Source organism: Miniopterus natalensis, chromosome 4, assembly GCF_054644295.1.
Source record: "Miniopterus natalensis isolate mMinNat1 chromosome 4, mMinNat1.hap1, whole genome shotgun sequence".
Classification (NCBI taxonomy): domain Eukaryota; kingdom Metazoa; phylum Chordata; class Mammalia; order Chiroptera; family Miniopteridae; genus Miniopterus; species Miniopterus natalensis.
In genome coordinates, this window is record NC_142084.1 from 69691925 (window position 1) to 69715206 (window position 23282).

The following is a 23282-nucleotide window of genomic DNA, read 5'->3' on the forward strand; positions in this document are numbered from 1 at the left end:
CTCCCCTACACCAAGGGTTCGATTCCCGGTCAGGACATATACCCAGGTTGCAGGTTTCCATTCCTGGTCGGGCACGTGTGGGAGGCAATCGATGGATCTCTCTTTCTCGCTCTCCCTGTCCCTTCTTCTCTCTCTCCCTACCTCTCTCTAAGGTCAACTTTTTAAAAAGAGTTCTTTACTGAAAACATCCCGTGACCCACCTCGGCCCAGAACCTCACAAGCGCATGCGCGCGCAGAGACCACCTGCTCCCGACCGCGTCCGCTGCGTGCGCAGCCCCAAGACGGCCCAACCGCCGCTAACGGTCGGCCCACCCCGCTGTGCGCGCACGTTCCCAGAGAGAATCGGGGCCACGGGAGCGCGCGGCAGAGGTCCTCGAGGACAGGGGCGGGGCCTGCGCGTGAGCGGAGGGCGCAGACAAGAAGGCGGGAAAAGACAAGATGGAGCGACAGGGAGTATGCGGCGCTTGTTTTCTTCGCTCGGGCGGCGGGCGGACGGGCAGGGAACGCCAGCGATCTCGGGCTTGCGCGGCGGAGCCTCGCCTGGCGACTTGTCTCCTGCCATCGGGGTCACCCTCGCCTGACCGGGCCCCGAGTTCCTGACTGACTGATTTCCTGACTGATAGACGGATAGTGTGCCTCATGCACTGACAGCGGGGCCTGACTTCCACTCAGGACGCTTGGCAGAATCCATTTAGAGAGTGGCTCAAACACCCATGGTCTGCACCCGTTTCTTTCCTTCTTCTCCCTCCTCCAAGGACTCGACTGCAAGCAAATACCGATTAGAAGTTCAGGCACCCCGGAACTCCCTGCCCTCACCCGGGCCCCTGCAGGTTTCCCGGCCTCTGCCCTCCAGACAGTGTTCCCCCACCTCACTCCCCCGACCTCATGATGCCCCACCGTAGCTCAGGAGGTCTCTTCTGCAGGTCCCCACTATGTCACAAGAAGGTGCCCAGGGCCGAAGGGGCGGGAGGAGGGTGTCTGACCACTTGTCGCCCTCCCTCCTTCCACCTCTCAAGCGCTGACTGTGCTCACAGGTGGACATGCCCCACGCAGAGTGCAAGGACCAGGAGCCACAGCCGTTGGGGGAGAGCAAGGAGCAGCAGCAGCAGGGCGAGGAGAGCCATGAAAAAGAAGCTGGTTGGGGGCCAGCTAGGTGAGGAAGTCCCTGGCCCAACGGGTCCACACAGTCCCCTGAGGCCTTCACCCATTTCTTCCCCAAGACCCCAGTGGCTGCTCTTGGCCCATTTGTTCCATGTACTGGTTGAGCATCTCTCATGTGCCTGGCAGTGTGCTAAGTGCTGGGGACACAGCAGTCAGCTGACACTCTCTAGAGCAGACAGATTGTAAACTCAGGAGTATATAGTAGTTAGTGGATGATAAGTGCTATGGGGGAAACAGAGAGAGAGAGTGACAGGTAGTCTGTTTAGATCAGAAGAGGATCAGGGAAGGTTTCGTGGAGGAGGTGACAAGTGAACTGTGGGGATAGGGAGAACTATGCTTCAGCAGAGAAACATTAGTTGCAAAGGCAAGGAAGGAAGACTGTGCTGGAAGAGGCAGTATAAGAGAGAGATATACAGTCAGACAGGTAATGGGACTTTGGATGTTAATTATCCATGAAAAGGTTTGGAATAGAGGACTGAGGAGAAGTGACTATAGCAGGGTGGGGAATGTTGTTAATAAAGTTGTGTTGGAACACAGCCATGTTTTTCTGAGGATGCTTCTGAGAGTTGAGTCCTTGCAACTGGGACTATAGGAGCATTATGCTGAAAAGATTTACTACCTGGACCTTTATAGAAGTTTGCAGTCTTCTGTACTAAAGTATTAAAGGGCTCCCTCTGGCTGCCATGTAGAGAATAGATTGTGAGGCAGGAGTGGAAGGAAGCTGTGAGACCAGTGAGGAGGCATTGGGAATAATCTAGGTGCAAAATGACTCTGACTTGGCCCATGGTGGATCTATGGAGGTGATAAAAAGTGGTCATATTCTGGATATATTTAAGAAGCTAGAACTGAAAGGGAATGCTAATGGATTAGATGTTGGAGTAAAAGAAAGAGCAATGTTAGGGATGACAAAAAAAAAGTTTTGTCTTGCACATTTATTTATTTTTATTTTTTTGTTAATCCTCACCAGAGGATTTTTTCCCATTGCTTTTTAGAAAGTGGAAGGGAGGGATGGAGGAGGAGGGAGGGAGGAGAGAGAGAGAGAAACATCAATTAGAGAGAGAGACATCCATTGGTTGCCTCCCACACACGCCCCAGAAGGGGCTGGTGATTGAACCTACAACTGAGGTATGTGCCCTTGACCGGGAATTGAACTGGAGATCCTTCAGTGCACGGGCCAGCGCTCTAACCACTGAGCAGCACCAGCCAGGGAATCTTGCACATTTATTAATTCATCAAATATTTATTGAGGGTTGCTTTGGCCAGACCAGAGTGGGAATACAGCAGAGAACAAATCAGAATCCCAGCTCTCTTGGAGCTGACTTTCTTTCACTTAGTAATATATATGTGCTTAACATTCCTCTATGTCTTTTCATTTCAAAAAATATTTTTTTATTGATTTGAGAGTGAGAGAGAGGAAGGGAGAGAGAGAGAATAAAACCCCAAAAACACATCAATTTGTTGTTTCACTTAGTTATGCATTCATTGGTTGCTTCTTGTATGTGCCCTGGACCGAGGATTAGGCCTGCAACCTTGGCATATTGGGACAATGTTCTAACCAACTGATCTACCAGGCCAGGGCTCATTTATTTTTTTCTCTTTTATATGTTATTGATTTTTCTAGAGAGAGAGAAACATCAACTGGTTTCCTCCTGCATGCACCCCTATCGGGGATTTTTCTGGCAATATGGCATGTGCCCTGACCAGTAATTGAACAAATAACTCTTTGGTGCACGAGACAACACTCAACCAACTGAGCCACACAAGCCGGGGCAGGACTCATTTCTTTTTTTAAAAAAATTTTTTAAAATATATTTTTATTGATTCTAGAGAGAGAGAGGAAGGGAGAGGGAGAGAAAAAGAAATATTAATGTGAGAGTGGAACTTCGATTGGCTGCCTCCTGCACACCTGCTACTGGCCAGAGCAGGGCTCGTTTCCTGATAGCTCATTTCTTTTTAGCACTGAATAGTATTCCATTGTGTAGATGTACCACAGTTTATTTATGCATTCACCTATTGAAGGATATCTTGGTTGCTTCCAAGTTTTGGCAGTTATGAATAAAGCTGCTATAAACATTCCTGTGGACCTAAGTTTTCAACTCCTTTGGGTAAATACCAAGAAGCACAATTGCTTGATCATATGGTAAGAGTATATTTGTTTTGTAAAAAACTGCCAAACTGTCTTCCAAAGTGGCTGTACCATTTTATATTCCTATCATCAATGAATGAGAGTCCCTATTGCTCCACATCCTTGCACTTAGTGTTGTCAGTGTTTTGGATTTTCACCATTCTAATAGATATGTAGTGGTATCTCACTGTTGTGTTGACTTCAATTTCCTGATGAGGTATATGAAGCTGAACATCTTTTCATATGCTTTTTTTGCCATCTATATATTGGTGGAGTGTCTGTATCTTTTGCCCATTTTTTATTTTATTTTATTTTATTTTATTTTATTTTATTTTATTTTATTATTTTATTTTGATTGATTGATTTGAGAGAGAGAGGAAGGAGGAGAGAGAGGAAAACCTCACTTTATCATTCCACTTATTTATGCATTCATTGGTTGATTCTTGTATGTTCCCTGACTGGAGGTTGAACCTACAACCTTGGCATATTGGGAGGGATGCTCTAACCAACTGAGCTACCCAGCCAGGGCTTTTGCCCATTTTTAATGGTGATGTTTTCTTACTGTTGAATTTTAATAGTTTTTTGTATATTTTAGATACCAGTTTTTAATCAGATATATGTTTTACAAAGATTTGCTCACATTCTGTGTTTTATATTTTCATTCTCTTAACAGTGTCTTTTACAGAGGAGAAATGATTAATTTTAATGAAGTACAGTTAATCAGTTTTTTAAAAATATGTCTTTATTGATTTCAGAGAGAGGAAGGGAGAGGGACAGAGAGAGATAGAAACATCAATGATGAGAGAGTCATTGATTGGCTGCTGCCTTCATGCCCCCTACTGGGGATCGAGCCTGCAACCCGGGCATGTTCCCTGACCGGAATCGAACCATGATCTCCTGGATCATAGGTTGATGCTCAACCACTGAGCCATGCTGGCTGGGCTAATCAATTTTTTTAAATCTAAGAAATCATCATCAGGCCCAGGGTCACCTAGATCTTCTGTTATCTTCTAGGAGTCTTACAGTTTTATTTTTACATTTAGATCTATGATCCATTTTTTTAAAATTTAATCCTCACCTGAGGATATTTTTTTAAATTGATTTTTAAAGAGGAAAGGAGAGGGAAACATTGATCGGTTGCCTCCTATATGCACCCTGACTGAGGATCAAACCCGCAACCTTTTGGTGTACTGGACATATTCCAGGCACCTGAGCCACCTAGCCAAGACTATGATCCATTTTGAGTTAACTTTTGTGAAAGGTATAAGTTCTATGTCTAAATTCAGTTTTTTGCATGTGGCTGGCTGTCCAGTTTTCCAGCACCATTTATTGAAGACTTTCCTTTATGCATTGAATTTTCTTTGCCAAAATAAGTTTACTATATATGTGTGAGTCTATTTCTGGGCTCTCTATTCTGTTCCATTGATCTCTAGCCTATTCTTTCACCAGTACCACACTATCTGGATTGTTGTAGCTTTATAGTAAATCGAAGTTGAGTAGTGTCAGTCTTCTGACTTTTCTCTTCAATATTTTGTTGGCTATTCTGAGTCAACAAAGCTGACTTTCTAAAAGAGATAGCCCTGGCCAGTGTGTCTCAGTTGGTTAGAGCATCGTCCCATACACCAAAATGTTGTAGGTTTGATTCCTGGTTAGGGCATATGCCTAGGTTGCAGGTTTGATCCCCATTTGTGGTGCATATGGGAGGCAACAGATCGATGTTTCTCTCACTCTCTTCCCTTCACTCTAAAATCAATAAGCATGTCCTCAGGTGAGGTATAAAAAATAATAATAATAAAAATAAAAGAGAGATAGACAATAAAAAAAAGAATGTCATTCAACTGGTAGCAAGTGCTGTGAAGAAACAAAGCAGAGCCCTGGTCAGTGTGGCTCAGTGGTTGGAGAGCCGCACATGCACCGAAGGGTCTGGGTTTGATTCCCAGTCAAGGGCATGTACATGGGTTGCAGATTCAATCCCTGGCCCCAGTCAGGGTGTATGCAGGAGACAATTGATCTATGTGTCTCTCTCAAATCAATGTTTCTGTTCCCCTCCCTTCTTCCTTTCCACTCTCTCTAAAACTCAATGGAAAAAATATCCTCAGGTGAGGATTAACAACAAAAAAGAAACAAACAAATCAGAGTAAGGAGTGATTAAAGTGATAAGGAGTTTAGAGTAGTTGGAGATCTATACGGAGGTCACATGAGAAGGAGCCAGCCAGGAGGCTTCAGGGGCCCAGACATGCTGGCAGAGTATGAAGTCCCTGAGGTAGGAATAAGCTGGGTTTGCTCATAAAACAGTGAGGAGGTCAGCTTGGCAGGCATTGTGATTGACAACATGGATATCCAGGTTCCACCGGACTGATGCTCTTATACTCTCCTGGTGCTTCCATTTGATGAGAAGACATATTGAACAAGTACTGACTGACATGGAACAGATTGGGGTGCTGGGAAAACATTTCCCCTGTGGGCAGCCAGCCTTGAACCAGGGACAGTGCCATTGAAGAAGCAATGCTGAATGGCAAGATGGGGGAAACAGGGACAGTGCCATTGAAGAAGCAATGCTGAATGGCAAGATGAGGATGAGTGGGTTCTGAGTAGGCATGGAGGTGGAAGGAGGAACTGAGAAAAGAGCTAATGCAAAGCCTCTGCACATGGTAGTCAAAGGCAGCCAGTGTGGCTAAGTGGAGGTGTGAGTGTAAGAGGAGGGCTGGAGGGCTCAGCAGGGGCAGCTCACAGGGCATTTTGTCGGCTATGGACTTTATACTCAGGATTATTTTGGTAACAGTTTTATTGAGGTAGAATTCAGATACCCCATACAATTTACCTGCTTAAAATGTACAATTCGGTTGTTTTTAGTATATTCACAGAGCTGTGCATCCATTTATAATATTTTCATTGCCTTGGAAAGAAACTTTGTACTCCGTAACCATCACCCCCCCAGTCCCTGCATCCTCCCCAGCACCTGGCAACCACTACTCTATTTTCTGTCTCTGGATTTGCCTCTACTAGACATTTCATATCAATGAAATCATACAGTTATGTGATCCTTTGTGACTGGCTTCTTTCACTGAGCTCAATGTCTTCAGAGTTCAGACACATTGTAACGTGTCAGAATTTCATTCCTCTGTATGGCTGAATAATATTCCATATTGTGGATCTACATTTTATTTACTCATCAGTTGATGGATATTTGGGTTGTTTGTGCATTTTCTGAGTAATGCTACTATGAACATCCATGTACAAGTTTTGGTGTGGACATATGTTTTCATTTCTCTTGGGTAGATATCTAGGACGGGAATTGCTGGGCCAGAGAAAAGACATGCTTAGGTTCCTGTTATAAAAAAGATATTGGCTGCTTTGTGGATAATGGGTGGGGGGAGGCATGAGTGGGTGTGGGGAGATCAGGTTGGAGGCTCCTGTGGGGGTGGTGTCTAGCTGGGAAGATGGAGAGAAGCTCAAGAGGAGGGGTGGGGTGTTCCTTTAGTGAGGAAGAGGATGAGTCCAGGATGTTTTCAGGCTTGTGTGCTCACAAAATAGCGAAAAGGCTGGCATGTCAAGTGTTGTGATTGGCAGCAGGGATATTAGGATCCTAGTATGCTTTGGTATGCCAGAGCTAGTTCTATACATCTCTTCCCAACCTGGCATTTAGCTACTTCATATTGGTAGCTTGAAATTGGTGATAATGGGAGTCTTTGTACCGTGGAAATTGGAAATTGCCAAACACTACAAATTAGGGCTTTCTTCTCCCCTCTGCCCACCCAGAGAGCCAGTTGCTAAATACTTACCAGCATACCATTGGCTCCCCACTTTCTGGCTTGGGGTGGTTTCCAGTAGGTGGTGGTTTCGTTGGTAGAGGCGAAAGCATGAGTTCCATTTTGCCCTTGTTGAGATTGAGGTGGGCCAGGGACATGTGTCCAGATACAGTTGAACTTTCTGAACCGGAACTCAGGAGGGCCAGGGGCTGGAGATAGCACTGTGGGACTCACTGTTTCAGTGGCAGCTGTGGGGTGAATGAGCTCATCACCTGGGGAGAAAATGAGAAGAAGACCAGGCTCAATAAAGGGCTCCTGAGGACTCAAGGCCTAAAGCCAGCTTTCCCCTACCTCCCAGATCCCTCGGTTGTAAAACAGGCTACAGAGTGGGGTGGTTTCCAGGTGTGTGTTGACACATAGAAACCAGAAAAAAGAAGGAAATGACTGAAGTCATTTGTTTTATTACATCTTCCTGCAAATAACATGTTTAGATCCAGTCTAAGTGGTGAAGAGACACAGATAATTGCAAATCATTGTGACACTTCAAGGAGTTCCACAAGAGCTTTGAACTGAAAATCAGATGGATTAGAACCAGTGCAAGAACCAGTTAATAGATCCAGCAGCAGACACTCAGCAACATGATTAAAATATGAACAGGTTTCAGGAGAGAAAAGCAGGTGGTGAGGAACAGACTCAGCAGCTTCCATTCAGACCTTACCCCTTCCTGACTATAGACTTCAGCAAATCCTGGTTTTGCCTAAGCACCAGAGATTTGTTGTATTCCTCCTTGAATGTTTGATTAGGTTACCTCTCCTCTTGGGACTGCCGCCTGTGGTGGTCATAAGTGGCTGGTGGATTTGCTTACTTGTATATCTGTTAAAGGCCATGGAGGGAGTGCCCCAGCAGCAGGCAGCTCTGGCTCACAAGCCCGCCAATCACAGATTTACCTGGAGCGAACAGATGGTCTCTTCTTTTAGACCGATTTCCTCTGCAGTTCCAGGCCCCCTGCCAGCCTGAGCCCTGCTTGGAACTTTGTACTAATCCTCTCAGTCGAATTAGGGACTCCTTAGAAGGACAGACGGTAATAGATGAGCGTAGCGATGTGTTCCCAGCCCCCACTCTGATCCCCCACTGCCAGACCCGTTGTGTTGGACCCACTTCCATTCCCTGGCCTTTGTCCAGGATTCAGCAACAGAAGCAGACCCGAAATGGGGGAAGCCAGTGGAGAGGACACCATGCATTTGTTTATTAAAGTTAATTGGTAAATGAAGGCCCAAGGAAGCCTCTGATTTATTAGCATTCTAATTAATATGCAGCTGCTGAGTATTAAGAAAAATGAAATGGAAAAGAGTAAATCCCCAAAGGAGAAGTTGAAAAAAATCAAGAGGCTCTCTGCAGACATCTGATGCAGGCTTTTGTCCCACAATGAAATTTGAATGAGCTGAGTTCAAGAGATTTTTTTACCATTTGCACAGTGCCACGAAGATGGGACTTCTTCGAAGAAGACTGGAGCCTGAGAAAGGAGTGACTTTGAACCATTAGCAGCTCAATTTTTGTGAGCAATTACACAAAAAAGAAGCACGGGTTTTATTATTGATTTTAATGTCAGGATTCTTACACTGCTGAGTCAACAAGGCAACCGTGGGTACAAGGAGGAGTTCCAGCAGGAATATTACATCAGACTTTGCTCAAGCAGTAGTTCATTCGTTTAGGTATTCAACAATCCCCGATCCCCAGCCTACACAGCACCCTGGTTAATAACCTGGTTATTTAACAGGAAAGGAGTGAAAGGGTAGATCAAAAGATATAGGCATGCCATTTATTCAGCTTTGTCAAAAAAGCTGCATTTAACATTGTCCAAGTCTGTTCCCCAATCATTGATGGGGGAAGGGACTAGACAGGCAATTTATACGACTGCCCTGCCCGGTAAGGTCTGAGTGACATGGGAGGCTAATTGCCCATCAGTCACACCTGGAAAGGGGTAATTGGCCAGGATGGGCGTGGCCACTACAAACTCAAGGAATCTAAATATATAAACTTCTAGCCCTGCAGAGATGGAGGGCACTTGCCGGGTTGCAGGCTTGATCCCCAGTAGGGAGTGTGCAGGAGGCAGCGGATCAATGACTCATCATTGTTGTTTCTATCTCTCTCTCCCTTCCTATTATTTCAGAGAGGAAGGGAGAGAGAGAGAGAGAGAGAGAAGAGGAAGCTTGAACTTCCTTTCCCTCTCTCTCTCTCTCTCTCTCTCTCTCTCTCTCTCTCTCTCTCTTTCTCTCTCTCTCTCACACACACACATACACACACACACACACACACACCCAACACACCCAAGCCCTGGCCCTCTTAGGACTCCTGCTGCAGGGGCCTACTGTGTGCCCACATGGCGCATGGCCATGTTGGGGTCCACATATTAAATGGACATTAATATGGTATGAATGCTAAACAGCTAAACCACACCTGAACTGAAACTCTGGACACTTGGACATTGGCCCTCTTTCTGGTTCTGCTGAATTCCCAGCTGCCCCTCTTCCAGGACTGGCTTAAGGGGCAGGGGCTTTGGAACACGAGAAATGTAACTTTACACAAATAACGCCTTCTTCCATGTTCCATCCTCCTGTGCAAGTCTCAGAAAATTCATTTTCTGAAGATACTGTAAGAGCTTTATTCCCACCCATGTCTGAGAAGTCTGGCCCTTTAATTTCTCTGGCATCACCTGCAGAGAACTGCTGTGAATAAACTGAGAGTGTTGTGATCAGTAAGTGAAGGTGCAGAAGCAGTGAGTTTTACCTCCTAAAGTTGGCCAAAAGTGAAAGTCATTTCAGGCAAAGGCTGATGGGTTTGGTGAAATTATGGGAAGTTTCAAATTGCTGGGAGTGGCGGTTGGAGAGAAGGCTGAAAAGAGAGAAGCCCAGGGTCCTGGAAGGCCTTGGGTGCTGTACTAGGGAATTTAGACTTGATCCTGTGGGTGGTGGTGTTCTCATAGGCTATGGGAGCAGGAGTGGGACATTAGATTGCAGTTCTAAGGTTGCTGGGGCCCAGGTAAGAAATGATAGGTACCAGGTTGCAAATGATTAGATGAAAAGATGATCAATTTGAGAGATGTTAAGGATGTGGAAATCACAGGATATGGAAGGGCTGAGAGAAGACAAGCTCCGGGCTCACTGTTAAGTTTCAGGCTTGGGAACCAGGTTGCTTTTGGTAAGGGGAGGAAATGATGATGATGTTGGTATGCAAATGTGGAGGAGTTTGAGGTGCCTCTGGTACAGCCAAATGGAGAGGCCTGGGAGGTAGTTGATACATCGTCTGTCGTTGGGAGCTCAGGAGTGAAGTGTGAGCTGTGGATGATAAGTTATGGAGACAGAACTGTGGATGGTAATGAAAGCCCCCACTAGACATTCCTTTATTCGATACCTTTATTAATCCTACCATGAGGAATAGGTATAGGGATATGAAGATGAAAGAGGCCTGCTTGAGCCCTCCTGAAGGCTAGAGGAAAGGCTGAATTTTAGGCACTGACACTGTAGGTACTGTATGCACATAACTCAGCCAGGGATGACTTTCTAGAAGATGCAGGACTCAGGGAAAGGAACTGCTGGGGAATACCAGGCTACAAGTGGGCCTTTGGGGAATGACAGGTTGTTTATTAGAGGAGGGGTGGGGTGTTGGAGGGCTGGCAGGAGAGGCCAGCAGGGAGGATATATGTGGGTGGGTCCTGGCTTCGGAGCAAGGGTGTTCACCAGTGTGTGAAGGGAACAGAGTTGAGGCCACCAAGTGTTGGGAATGGGGGAGGTAGCGGGTGTCAACAGCACCAGCTGCTGCTAAGAGTCAAGGGAGGTGTCTGCCAGGTGTCACTGGGGACCTTGGCAGTTGCTGCTTCATTTTAGAACTGATTTCAGTGGGCTGAGAAGCAAGTAGAAGGTGAGAAAATGTGGTCAGAAAGTGTCAGCATCTCTTTCTAGAACCTTGGTGATCATGGGGAGTAAAGAGGAAGATGACTGGCTGAGGAAGACCTGATGTTTGAGGGGAGAGGGTGTGTGTGTGTGTGGTGTTTTTAAAATGCTAGATGACATACCCTGGGGGGTAGAGAGGAGGAGCAGCCAAAGGAAGGAGTCAAATACACAAGGGAGTGAGATACAGGGGATGGGACTGGGAGCCAAGAATACCTTGCCCTCTCACCCAGCTGGGAGTTTGAAAAGAGGAAGGGCAGTGTGGATGGTGCAGGCGGTTATTGGCCTGCATGTTTCTGTTAAGGGGGAGGGGAGACAAGTGTGGGGTCTGGGATGGGAGAATGATAGTTTGGTATGGTTGATGGGAGGGATGACCAGAGCAAAGACAGGATACCCAGTGGCCCTGAAGACCCCCTAAGGCTGGAAAGCAGGACTCTGTAGTGATCCTGTTTATTGGGTCATGATTTTCTCCAGTGTCACTCAGGCTCCCGAGTGTGAGAAAAGAAGCAGGGCTTGGTCGTAGAAACCCAGGGTGGGTTTTTGGTAGGTGGGTGTGACACAGAGTTGAAGAGAAGCGGGGCTCAGACTACCAGCCAGAGAATGAATTGATGGAGCCCCAGGTTTAGAGCAGAAGGGCAGTTAGGCCCAGCCAGGCATGGCTCAGCGGTTGAGCATCGACCTAGGATCCAGGTGGTCGGGGTTCGATTCCCAGTCAGGGCACATGCCCAGGTTGCGGGCTCAATCCCCAGTCAGGGGCGTGCAGGAGGCAGCTGACCAATAACCCTCCCATCATTGATGTTTCTATCTCTCTCTCCCTCTCCCTTCCTCTCTCTGAAATCAAAAAAGATATATTTAAAAAAAAAAAAAGGAAAAGAAAAAGAAGGGCAGTTAGTGCTTGAGGTCTTAGGGAAGCCAAAAGCTAGGTGTTTCTGAATCTGTGCCCCCAGCTTCATCGTCATTGTGCAAAGCATGGCTCTCCTTTCAGAAACACAGGTCTGAATTTGTATCCTTCTGCCTCACCTCCCCTTAACAAAGAAAATTGCATGCTTGGAGGTAGTAAATTCCTTAGTAAATAAGACAAGAAGGCCCTTTAGTTGGTCTCTTGTTTTCTAGCTGATGTAAATGTTTGCTGTAGAAATATCTGCATCAATTGAGGACACATTCCCATCTTAAAATGCATTGGACACAGCGACTTATCTTGGAGGCTGATGAACTTGCATGCTTTGTGGAAAGCCAGAGGAGGGAGGACTAGATCTGATGGAAGGTATCCTTCATTGATTCAGCAAACAGTGGAGGACTTACTCTATGCTGTATGCTATGAATGCAAAGATAAATGGAACCCAGCCCTCTGGGGAGATAGGAACATGAGTAGTGACAAAGTCACATAGTGATAGGCACTGGAGTCCTAGACAGCTTCTCAAAGGAGGCAGTAGTCTGGCTAGGTCTCACGGGCTGAGTCAGAGAACAGGCACAAAAGCACAGAGGCAAGAAGCAATCTGGCAAGAAATACATGAGGACCAGGACACAGTCCTGGGCCTGAGAACTTTTATGCAGATGTGACTGTCCACCCAGGCTCTCTTTTACTGGGATTTCCTGTACTTCTGTCCTCAGCCAAAAGGAAGAGCTCAGGCTCTCAGAAAAAAGTCAAGAAAAATAGTTTTGTGAAGAAAGCATCAGAAAATCAAAATGTGTGTTCCTAAATAAGCAGTGACTGGCTTCTAGTGATGGTCAGTTTTATAGTTGTATGTGAACTGGTGTGTTCAGGAGCCCCTCTGTGGTGGCTGGCACCTCCAAGTCTCAGAATTGGGAAGACCTCAGAGAACAAGAGGGAAACTGAGGACCCAGGAGGAAGCAGGACATGGGTTGTGAGTTTGGACAGCTGGGTGCCACACCCAGCTCTACCACAGACTGGCTGGTAATCCTGAGAAAGTGACCAGGCTGAGCCTGTGTCCTGAGCTATGAGGTAAAGGTGATGAACAGACAGATCCCAAAGCCTGGTCGTTAGGATGCAGTGACAAGGTGCCTGGCAGATAGAAAGTGCTGACAGGTAAAGCAGAGAAATAGCAAAATACATAATAAATAAATAAATAAATAAATAAATAAATAAATAAATAAATAAATAAATAAATAAATAAATAAAGCTTACCTTGAACATTTTATCGTTTTTTAAAAAAAGATTTTAAAATGATTTTTAGAGAGAGAGAAAGGGAGAGGGATAGAGAATGAGAAACATCGATATGAGAGTGAAACATGGATCTGCTGCCTCTTGGCTGCCTCCTGCACACCACCTACCAGGGATTGAGCCTGCAAACCAGGAATGAGCCCTGACGGAATCAAACCAACAACCTTTCCATGTATAGCTGACGTCCAACCAACTGAGCCACACAGGCCAGGGCTTAAACATTTTATCTTAATTTTAAACACTAATAAGTCTGCTGGTTAGACTGCAACTTTTTTTTTTCATACACCTCATTAATAATGTATTACCTGCAATTTTGTTTTTTATTTTTATTTTTTTTTAAATGTCTTTCTTGATTTCAGAGAGAGGAAGGGAGAGGGAGAGAGATAGAAACATCAATGATGAGTCATTGATCAGCTGCCTCCTGCACGCCCCCAACTGGGGATCAAGCCCGCAACCCGGGCATGTGCCCTGATCAGGAATCGAACCCCGATCGCCTGGATCCTAGGTCGATGCTCAACTGCTGAGCCACGCCCGGTGGGACTGCAATTTTGTTTTTAAAGAAGAGTGAAAACTTATAAGCTATCACAAAGTGGTCCGTATGCAGTCCTTCTAGATTTTTATGATCTTTGCTCCAATCTATAGTTGTCTCCCCTATACCACCTGATTTAATGGGGGGTTTTTTGTTTTGTTTTTAAACATATATTGATTTCAGAGAGAGGAAGGGAGAGGGAGAGAGTTGAAATATCAGTGATGAGAGAGTCGTCATTGATTGGCTGTCTCCTGCACTCCCCCTACTGAGGATTGAGCCCGAAACCTGGGCATGTGCCCTAACCGGGAATCAAACCTGAATCTCCTGGATCCTAGGTAAATGCTCAACTGCTGAGCCACGCCTGGCCGGGCAACATAATTAATTCTTGTTGGGTTGCCTTATCTGGTGGTAGCAGAGTCATGCAGGTACACTAGACCCCAGGTGGACTGCAGGCTGCAGATATCCCCCAATGGGTTTAGAAAGGGATACAGCAGGTTGGTGACAGGAAGATCCATCTAAGAATGCATCTATACTATTTATAAATAGAATTATTGATGCTTATTTGAAAGTAAGTTGATGTTATGAAATTATTATGTGCTTCGGGGTAAGGCAGATTTTCTTATTCTGGAAATTTGGGAAGACTTAGTGTGTGACTTTGGGTCTGTTTTCTTAGTTATAAAATGGGGATGCCATGCCTGCCTCAGGGCAGGTGTATGCTTGAAATAACCAAGCATCACCCACAGAAGATATATAACACTGGTTCTCCTCCCACCATGGAGCTAATTCAGATCAGCCACTCTGGGGAGTTTGGTGCTGACCTCAGTTTCCTATATTTTCAGAAGTCAGGTTTCTAGCCCCTCTATGGCCACTTCCAGTGCTAATCGCCAGCTAGTGATGCTGGAAGGGAAGTCAGGACCCTACTTTTCCTCTCTGGACTCGAGCATCGAGATCCTGAAGAAAAGGGCCCAGGAGCTGATCGAAAATATCAACGAGAGCAGGCAGAAGGACCATGCACTCATGACCAACTTCAGGGACAGCCTCAAGACCAAGGTGAACATTTTCCCCCAACACACAGCAAAGCCCCAGTGCGTGGGGTGGGGAAAGTCCTTATGTAAAAGTGAAGGGCGGGGGAATGAACCACTGCTGAGTATCTGTTATGTTTCCAGCATGGTGCCAGGCAATTTGCATTTGGTACTTCATTTTACTCTTCCAATAGTGCTGCAATGAATGAACCCATTTTATAGATGGGAAAAGTAAGGTTTAGGAATAATTTTTCTGAATGAGAGAGCCAGAATGAGGGACTGAGTTCTGTCTGCACCCAGAGCCCAGTCCCCTTATTATACACCAAGACTAATGGCTATTGGAGTAGGGGGTTGAGGCATAGCCTACATTAACACGGCCATTTGTCCTCCAGCATTCAAATGGCTTGTGGTGGGAGAGAAGGGATCCCTCAACATGACCAAGGCTTATGTCTAACAAAACCTGTTGTTATGTTCAGGTCCAGTGTTAACAACTGTCCCTGATGCTTCTTCAGAATGCACATGGGATCCCATGAGTGGGACATCTCTTGATAACAGGCTGACTTTTCCCCACCTTTTTTTGCCCCATTCCCATCCCTACCAGTATACATAGTATAGAAAATTAAATATAACATAGCAGAAAAAATATAAAAACATTCCTATGATCCCACCACCCAGAGGCTACTTTGTTGCATATTTTCTTGTAGTCTCTGTTATGTACTTACTTTCTAACCTGATGGAACCTATACTGTATACATCATTTTGCAATCTTGCTTTAAAATATTTTAATATAGGCAATGTCAGTCCTCACTGGAGTTGTTTTTACCATTTTAAATGATAAACTGTAGAAATCAGTGAACCACTTAAAACACATGTCTTATGATGCTTCTGGTTTGATTTTTCCAAGAATACGTCTTATTCTTTAAAAGGTTTCAGAACTGACAGAGAAGCTAGAGGAGAGGATGTATCAGCTTTATAATCACCACAACAAGATCATTCAGGAAAAGCTCCAAGAGTTCACCCAGAAGATGGCAAAGATCAGCCATTTGGAAACAGAGCTCAAACAAGTGTGCCACACTGTGGAGACTGTGTACAAAGACCTGTGTGTCCAGCCAGAGGTATGACTAAACCCACATGGGGGGCACTGCCTGAGGAGAGTTGTAGGGGCTAAGATGAAAGTAAATATCAACAGAAATGGGTGCTCCTGCCATCTCATTTGTGGCTCCATGCTCTACTATAAACATGATGTGTTGGATCTGAGAAGCCAGCCCACTGTTATTTCCCACTGCTGTGTGGCAAGCTCTGTGGTGACAGAAAGGACAAAGTCCCGTCCACCCACAGCCCTGAGCAGTGTCTAACCAGGTTTACTTATTACAGCAGAGCCAAAGATGCAGACATGGGCCAGATCACTGGGGGGGGGGGGGGGCACAGGGAAATCCCCACTACATCTGAGCACCTCCCAGCCCCCACACATGTTCATTTTCCCTGTGACTAAAAGGACTATTCAGGTGGTTACAAGTAAATGTGGCCCAACACTGAGGATCAGACATGCAGACTCTTTTTTGTTTTTAATTTTTCATCGTATTATAGATATCCCCCATTGCCCCCCCATTGCCCTCCTCCCAGACTGTATTATTCTCTCTCTCCCCCTCATTATGCCCCAGCGTCCAGCATAAGGCACTTATCCCTCAGGCAGGAGGGTCAGAGGGCACACAGGGAACTCGAGGGGAGGGTTACTTAGTCAGACACCAGGTCAGGTCTCACAGAGGTTGCTTCTGTGTCACTCTTTTTTCTCCCTGCTCCCCATCAAGAGAAGCTTCTGTTCCAAGGTAAGTGTGGTCCACTGGATTAAGAAACTTGGTACAGAGAGTCCCATCTTCTTTTTAAGGAGCACATTTGAGTGACTTCAAAAAATTTAAAAATCAGTGTCTCTCACCTCCCACCATAAAAATTGGCTCCATCTGCCACTTCCCTGAGTAAGCTCAGAGCACAGCAACCTCCTGGGAAGGGGTTCGGGACCATCCAGGCTCCCAGGTGAAGTGTATTCACTTGCTGGCCGTGAATGCCTGGATCCCTGTGATTGCCCTTCCGAGGATCAAAGCGTGAATGTCGTGAGTACCTGGACAAGATAAATACAAGGTCAGTTTGAAGTCTTAACAGCTCATAACTTCCCTTTAAAGTAAATCTTCATGTTTCCTCCCCAGGCTACTATTTTCGAAGAAGAACAAACGCATAAAGATGGCGAATGCTGACAGCTTCTGAGAGAGTTGCCTCTTACTGATAGCCACCAAGAGAAGGCTCAGAGGCCACCTTTCTGGCTACACTGAGAAAATTGTTTTTCACAGTTCTATAATACATCTTGGCAAAAAGAAGAAAAAAAAAAGAGAAAAAAACTTGTGCCAGACCCAAAGGCAGCGAGTCCAGCCACCACCATGGGCACAGATTTGGTGTCTCCAACATGTGGTAAATTTACTCCATCCCATCCCAGTTCATTAAACGTTTGATTTTCAACTCAGCCATGCTTCCTTTCCACAGAAGTAGAAAGCTCTGATGGGTTCTGGAAACACATCAGGCCCTTTCTCATCCACAGGAGGGATAGGAAAGCAAACATCACTTAATGAGCTACCCTGTCCTGAAACTGCCACCCATGCCCTTGAGTCTGGATAACACTTTACATGCCTTAGTGCTCTTATTTGCTCTTCTTCAGCTTCCAGGGGCAGAAGGCAGAGATTACTACCTCCCTTATATGTAACAAAATGATTGTTTACTTTCTAAAGTGCACACCTGACCCTTCCCTTCTCCTTCATAAAACCATCTGAAGATCCCCTTTTCTTACCCTCAGGGTCATTCCCACACCTGTAGGATCCCTCCACCCTTCCCTCTTCATTTTCTGGAATGTCTCATCCAGAATAGTACACAGAAGCTATTTCACCATCTCTGCCTAGGGAGTTCCTACACCTTCAAGGACTCAACCCTACTTTTTTCCGCATCTGTTTTCCCATGAGGCAATGGGTTCTGGGCCCCATTTGTGTCATAACCAGTTGCCAGCTGCAAACACCACAGTGCAAATGGTTCTTTTTTTCTCAACATAATATGGAATGTCCTGTGTGTACTCTCCTTTGCATCACCAGCTCACTGGGCATCATGCCCCACTCTGGGGCTGCCCAAGGAAGCCATCAACAGGCTTGGGAACACCTCTTCTCCAAGCATGATGAAGAAAAGGGCAGAAAGCACCTCATATCCTACCTAGGTCCCAGTGTGAGCCACCCAGATGAGGGATACAGGGTGGGACCTGCCTCGGGTCATGCTGCCAGTGGTGACAGCTGGGAGTAAGACTCAGGTCTGCTGTCCCTGCCCCTCTTCCCCAGACAGTGAGGCCACTATAACCATCCCCATTCCATGAAGGACTCAGCCCCCACCTTCATAGGTGTTCACGGCCTCCAGGTTCATGGCATGCCGGATCACATGATACTCGTCAGAAATCCCATTTCCCCCCAGCATGTCTCGGGCCTGGCGGGCAATGTCCAGGGCCTTCCCACAGTTGTTCCTCTTCAGCAAGGAGACCATTTCCGGGGTGGCCCTGTGAGCAGCACAGAAATGTAACAACTGTTGATTACAAAGAATTGACCCTGCTCCAGGCACCCCTACACCCTACGCAAACCAGCCAGGGGGAGAATTCCCCATATTACAGTGAAAGCAGCAGACACCAAGCTCCCAATGAAGGACAAGCAGGGTGGGCCCCTGCCCATCAAGGTCAAGAGAGAGAAAAGGGACCAGGACCCCAAGGGCCACCAGGCAGGAAGGACTCTTCTCCTCAGGGCCAGCAACCATGCCCAGGAGAAGCACAAGGTCCTTCTGCCGCAGCTGTCCCACTCTGCTTCCCCCTACAAGCAGCCCCTACTTGTCTTGATCCTTCAAGCGGCCAAGCTGCAGGCAGGCATGAAGGCCCAATGTGATCTCAGTGAGCATATCTGCCAGCTTCTTCTGAATCAGCTGGTTCCTGGCCAGTGGGACGCCAAACTGTATCCTAGGGAGGCAAGGTCCGGGTAAGTTAAAGAGGGGACCCCAAACCCCAGTCCCGTCCCAGGGCCCCACTGGCCCAGGAAGCCTTTCCAGGCTGCCTTAGCCCCTGCCTAGCTTGCCCTGGCCCTATCATTGACTCAGCACATCACTGCTCAGAAGGACTTCTCTGGCCATTTCACAGAGCAGGGAACTTAGGTCTGGTGGGCAGGGGCTAGGAAGTCATCAGTGGGGCAAAGGATGGAACCTGAGTCCCACCATGCAGCCAGAAGCTCTAAGGTCAGCCCCCACTCACCTGTCCAGGGTGTACTGCCGGGCTGTATGCAAACAGAACTCAGCAGCTCCAAGTGCACCCCAGGCAATGCCATACCGGGCGTTGTTTAGGCAGCCAAAGGGACCCTGTAGGATTGAGAGGGGGCCTCAGCCCCATTGGGAAAGAGCTGAGAGGGTCTGTGCAGACTCAGCTCTGAAACAGGGGGACACCCTCCTCTCAGACACCCAGACACACAGTCCGTGTAAACAGGGGGGGACTCAGGGAGGCCATTTAAATCACACACAGCCCTGGCACCAAAGCTAATGCATGGCAGGCCTTGCTCAGTACCTACTCATCCCTGATTTGCACAGTTCTACCCAGCCCAGGATCTCGATTGGCTGCTCAGGACTAGGAGCTGACATAAGGAGACAGGAAGATGTGCATGCTCCAAAGGATTAAGCTGGTTTAAGCCCAATGTGTCCTGGGCAGAGCCAGTAAGAGCGAGACAGTCACCAGAAAAGGACAGTGCACAGGCACTGTGTCTGTGTGGTCCCCAGCTGGGTCCCCAGCACAGGGCCTGCCCAAGAAAGGTGAATCATCATGTGACTCAATACCAGTTCCCAAGGTGGCTTCTGCTCACCGCCAGCCCAGAGGCATTGGGCAGCACGTTCTCCTCTGGTACCTCCACACCGTCCATGACAATCATACCCGTGGCCGAGGCCCTCAGGGAGAACTTGCCCTCGATCTTGGGGGCCGAGAGGCCCCGCATCCCCTTCTCCAGCAGGAAGCCCCGAATGCAGTTATCTTCACACCGAGCCCATACTACAAACAGGTCAGCCACAGGCGAGTTGGTGATCCTGGGGATGGGACAGGCAGTGAGGGTCTGGCTGCCGCCCCATGCCCCTCTCCACCCACCTGAGGTACCCAGGCCCCTCACCAGGTCTTGGCCCCATTGAGGGTGTAGCTCCTGCTGGATGGGTTGTGGTGGGCTCTGGTCTCCATGCTGCCAGGGTCACTCCCATGGTTGGGTTCTGTGAGCCCAAAGCATCCCAGGAGCTCCCCTTTGGCTGTAGGCATGAGACAGGGTCATGAGGCTGCCTGTCTCTCATTTATACCCTCAACTGAAAAGTGTCACCCTCTCCACTGAGCCAGGCTAAGGCAGATCTGGCACTGCCCTCACAGCACTTCCAGGTGGTAAAGGGACAAGTCCCTCCTCCCCCTGTCATAGTCACAATGCCATGATGGGGAGGGGACCCCCAGGAGTCAGGAAAAAGTCACCTAAACTATCTTGAAGGACAGTGAAAGCTAAACAGGAAAAGGTGTGGGGAAGAGCAGTCCTGGCAGTAGGAAAAGGATGTGAAAAGGCCCGGTGGTACATTTATTTACTTAAAATATTTTTTTATTGATTTCAAAGAGAGGAAGGGAGCAAGAGAGATAGAAAATCAATGATGAACAATGGTGTGGAGATGGACTGGGGACAGGGGTGGGATGGGGTGGAATGGGTCATTGGGGATAAAAAGGGACATCTGTAGTATTTTAAAGAAAAAAAAGAATTCTCTCGCCCGGCCGGGCGTGGCTCAGTGATCGAATGTCAACCCAGGATCCAGGCGATCTGGGTTCGATTCCCAGTTAGGGCACATGCCCAGGTTGCGGGCTCGATCCTCAGTCGGGGGCATGCAGGAGGCAGCCGATCAATGACTCTCATCAATGATGTTTCTATCTATCCCTCTCCTTTCCTCTCTATGAAATCAATAAAGATATATTAAAAAAAAAAAAAATTATAAAAAAAAAAAAAGAAAAGAAAATCAGTGATGAGAGAAAGTCATTGATCCACTGCCTCCTGCATGCCTCCTTTCTGGAGACCAAGCAGGAACCGAGCCTGCAACCCAGGCATGTGCCCTGACCGGGAATTGAACTGCAATCTCCTGGATCATAGGATGACGCTCAACTGCTGAGCCATTCCTGCTGGGCCCCAGTGGTACACTTAGAGTTCCAAGTAGCTGAGTCTGACTAGGGCAGAGCAGTCAAGAGTGACCACAGATGAGAGTGAAAGGTTACCAGGTTACCTCTTGGACTCAGTCAGGAAGTTAAGACTTCAAACTTTGGGCTGGGATGGGGGAAGACAGCAAATCAAGAGGGAGATAGAGAGATGATGGTGGTGAGAAAGGGCCAAAGAGAATCAAGAGAGACCTATGAGAAGACTGTCAGGATTAGATGTGGGGATGAAGCCCAGGCTCTGGCAGAGGGTTCTGGTGGCCATTGGTGCTATCCTTGAAGTGAGAACAGAAGGTAGGCTTCCACCAGGCTCCACGGGAAGCCACTCACCCAGCCGGGGCAGGTATTTCTGCCGCTGCTCCTCACTGCCATAAGCGTAGATGGGGTGCATGACAAGGGAGGACTGGACACTCATTGTTGACCTGTAGCCGCTGTCCACCCGCTCCAGTTCCCGGGCCAGGAGCCCATAAGCCACAGATGAGGCTCCAGCACAGCCATACCCTGGTTAAGGAGTGGGGAGGGGAGATAGGGCAATGGGGAAGAAAGCCTGCCCAGCTGGGAACAGTGACTCCTGAGGCCCAAGAGACAGAGATACATAGGGGCACCCAAGGAGGGAGCACCAAGCTGGCCCTAGCTTGAGGGTTTATTCATTTCATTCCTACAGTTGGACAGAGGGATAACAGCCTCACTTTACAGACTGGGAAATAGGCTCAGGGAAAGGAAGGGGCTTTCCAGCACACAGTTGGGGCTGCAGAGTGTGGAAAGAAACTGGTCCTTACCTTTGATAGTGGGACCCAGCACACCAAGCTCCCCCATCTCTGAGATGATCTCCCGGTGAAAAACTGCAAATGGACAGATGTCCAAGTTCAGTCTTAGCCCTAACCCACTGGAAACCGCACGCCAGGGACAGAGGTGCCCAGAGGCCTAGCTAGAGCAGGCAGAGTGGTGGAGGGTGCCCACTAGCCTGCCTGGGCACCTTCGTTGCGATTGGCCAGCAGGATGCGAGGCATCAGGCGCTCCTGGCAGTAGGTGCGAAACGTGTCCCTGATGAGGATCTCATCAGCTGTCAGCTGCTCCTCCAGCACCAGCGGGTCCCTCCAGTCAAACTCAGGACGAAAGGCTGGGATAGGGAGCAGGGGCTCAACTCAGCCCAGCCCACACCTCCCTCAGCCCGCCGCGCCCTCCTTTCCCTGAATCCTCCACCCCTATCTGGCTCGAGGTTGGATGTGGCTGCAAACAGGACTGGCAAGGGGCCCTTTCTCCGGGAAACTCACTGCTGACTCAGCGCCTCCGGCCCTAGCCCCGGCCCTGTCTCCCTGCCCCGGCAGCCCTCCGACTCTGGGACGGAGCCCACCCAGAGCAGACAGACATTAGGACAAGGGCCTCAGAAGCACGCGCGACGAGGGGTCCTTACATTTGGCCGGTCGTTTCTGTGTCTTCCCGCCCTTCTCTGCAAACACAGGACGAGAAAATCACCCCGGAGAAGTCCCCAAGTCTCCAGTTCCACCCTCCCCACCCCACCCCCTCTCCAGCACTGACCCGTCAACGCCGCCGCCGAGCCCCACGCGCGCTGGAAGCACAGGAGGGGTCGGCGGCTCAGCAGCCGCGCGGAGACGCCTCTCAGGGCCATGTGGGCAGCGGGCGGGCGAGTGCAGCAACCACCACCGACCTGGAGAAGCGGGGATGTCAGAGCGGAGCGGCTTCCACCCGCAGGCCGGGCCCCTAGCGCCCCCACAAACCAGTCTCTACTAGGCGTCTCCCGGCTCTGCTCACAGGCCAAGGAGCAACTGACGCAAGCTTTTGACCTCTCGCAGGGGGGTGGGAGGGGCGGAGGCCGAATGGGGCTTCTCATTGGTTCGTCCTGAGACCCAGCTCCTTACCGGTCTGCATTTTAAAAGGGCAATGGCAGGCTTACCGGAGGAAGCCCGCGGACACAGCCGGAGGAACGTTAATCCCTTTAAGGAGCAAAGCAGGAAAAGCAGGGGGAGGAGAGAAAGAGGGAGAGAGAATGTGGGGGCGAGAGAGAGGGAAGGGGAAGCGGGGCAGAAGGAGGGAGAGGGGACACACACACACACACACACACACACACACACACACACACACACACACACACACACACACACACACGAATCCACCAACCCGATTGGCCAGCTGTATGTCTATTCTGATTGGCCATAGGAGGGGGCTCGGCCCACTCTTGGTTGGTCAGTTACAGGAGGCGTGTGCGAAGGGATTCAGGAGTTAAACGAGGAAACTGAGGCAGGAGAAGAATAAGTCCGGACCTCGAGTTCTCCTCTAATGG

General features: G+C 48.2%; 2 protein-coding genes across 2 annotated transcripts; one reads left to right on the forward strand and one right to left on the reverse strand.

The window, feature by feature from the left end:
• The first annotated feature begins 224 nt into the window (after positions 1–224).
• SYCE2 (synaptonemal complex central element protein 2) lies at positions 225–15855 on the forward strand. The gene is made up of 4 exons (XM_016218649.2): positions 225–302; positions 1035–1153; positions 14533–14743; positions 15642–15855. Exons 1-4 carry the CDS (start codon positions 225–227, stop codon positions 15834–15836), a joined length of 603 nt encoding a protein of 200 aa, XP_016074135.2. The 3' UTR covers positions 15837–15855.
• A 298-nt stretch (positions 15856–16153) lies between these two features.
• GCDH (glutaryl-CoA dehydrogenase) lies at positions 16154–22688 on the reverse strand. The gene is made up of 11 exons (XM_016218648.2): positions 22520–22688; positions 22395–22430; positions 21957–22100; positions 21760–21822; positions 21311–21481; positions 19923–20052; positions 19626–19842; positions 19028–19131; positions 18614–18739; positions 18132–18292; positions 16154–16831 (listed from the first exon to the last, which is right to left on the reverse strand). Exons 1-11 carry the CDS (start codon positions 22608–22610, stop codon positions 16758–16760), a joined length of 1317 nt encoding a protein of 438 aa, XP_016074134.1. The 5' UTR covers positions 22611–22688; the 3' UTR covers positions 16154–16757.
• Positions 22689–23282: the final 594 nt, after the last annotated feature.

What these genes read in the sequence shown, in the direction of transcription:
- SYCE2 (XM_016218649.2), top strand. Translation starts at nt 225, where the DNA reads ATGCGCGCGCAGAGACCACCTGCTCCCGACCGCGTCCGCTGCGTGCGC. An exon ending in CGGCCCAACCGCCGCTAACG is followed by an intron (nt 303 to 1,034) that starts GTCGGCCCACCC and finishes CTGTGCTCACAG; the next exon opens with GTGGACATGCCCCACGCAGA. An exon ending in GCTGGTTGGGGGCCAGCTAG is followed by an intron (nt 1,154 to 14,532) that starts GTGAGGAAGTCC and finishes CTATATTTTCAG; the next exon opens with AAGTCAGGTTTCTAGCCCCT.
- GCDH (XM_016218648.2), bottom strand. Translation starts at nt 22,610, where the DNA reads ATGGCCCTGAGAGGCGTCTCCGCGCGGCTGCTGAGCCGCCGACCCCTC. An exon ending in CCAATGCCTCTGGGCTGGCG is followed by an intron (nt 19,132 to 19,625) that starts GTGAGCAGAAGC and finishes TCAATCCTACAG; the next exon opens with GGTCCCTTTGGCTGCCTAAA. An exon ending in CGGCAGTACACCCTGGACAG is followed by an intron (nt 18,740 to 19,027) that starts GTGAGTGGGGGC and finishes TTGCCTCCCTAG; the next exon opens with GATACAGTTTGGCGTCCCAC.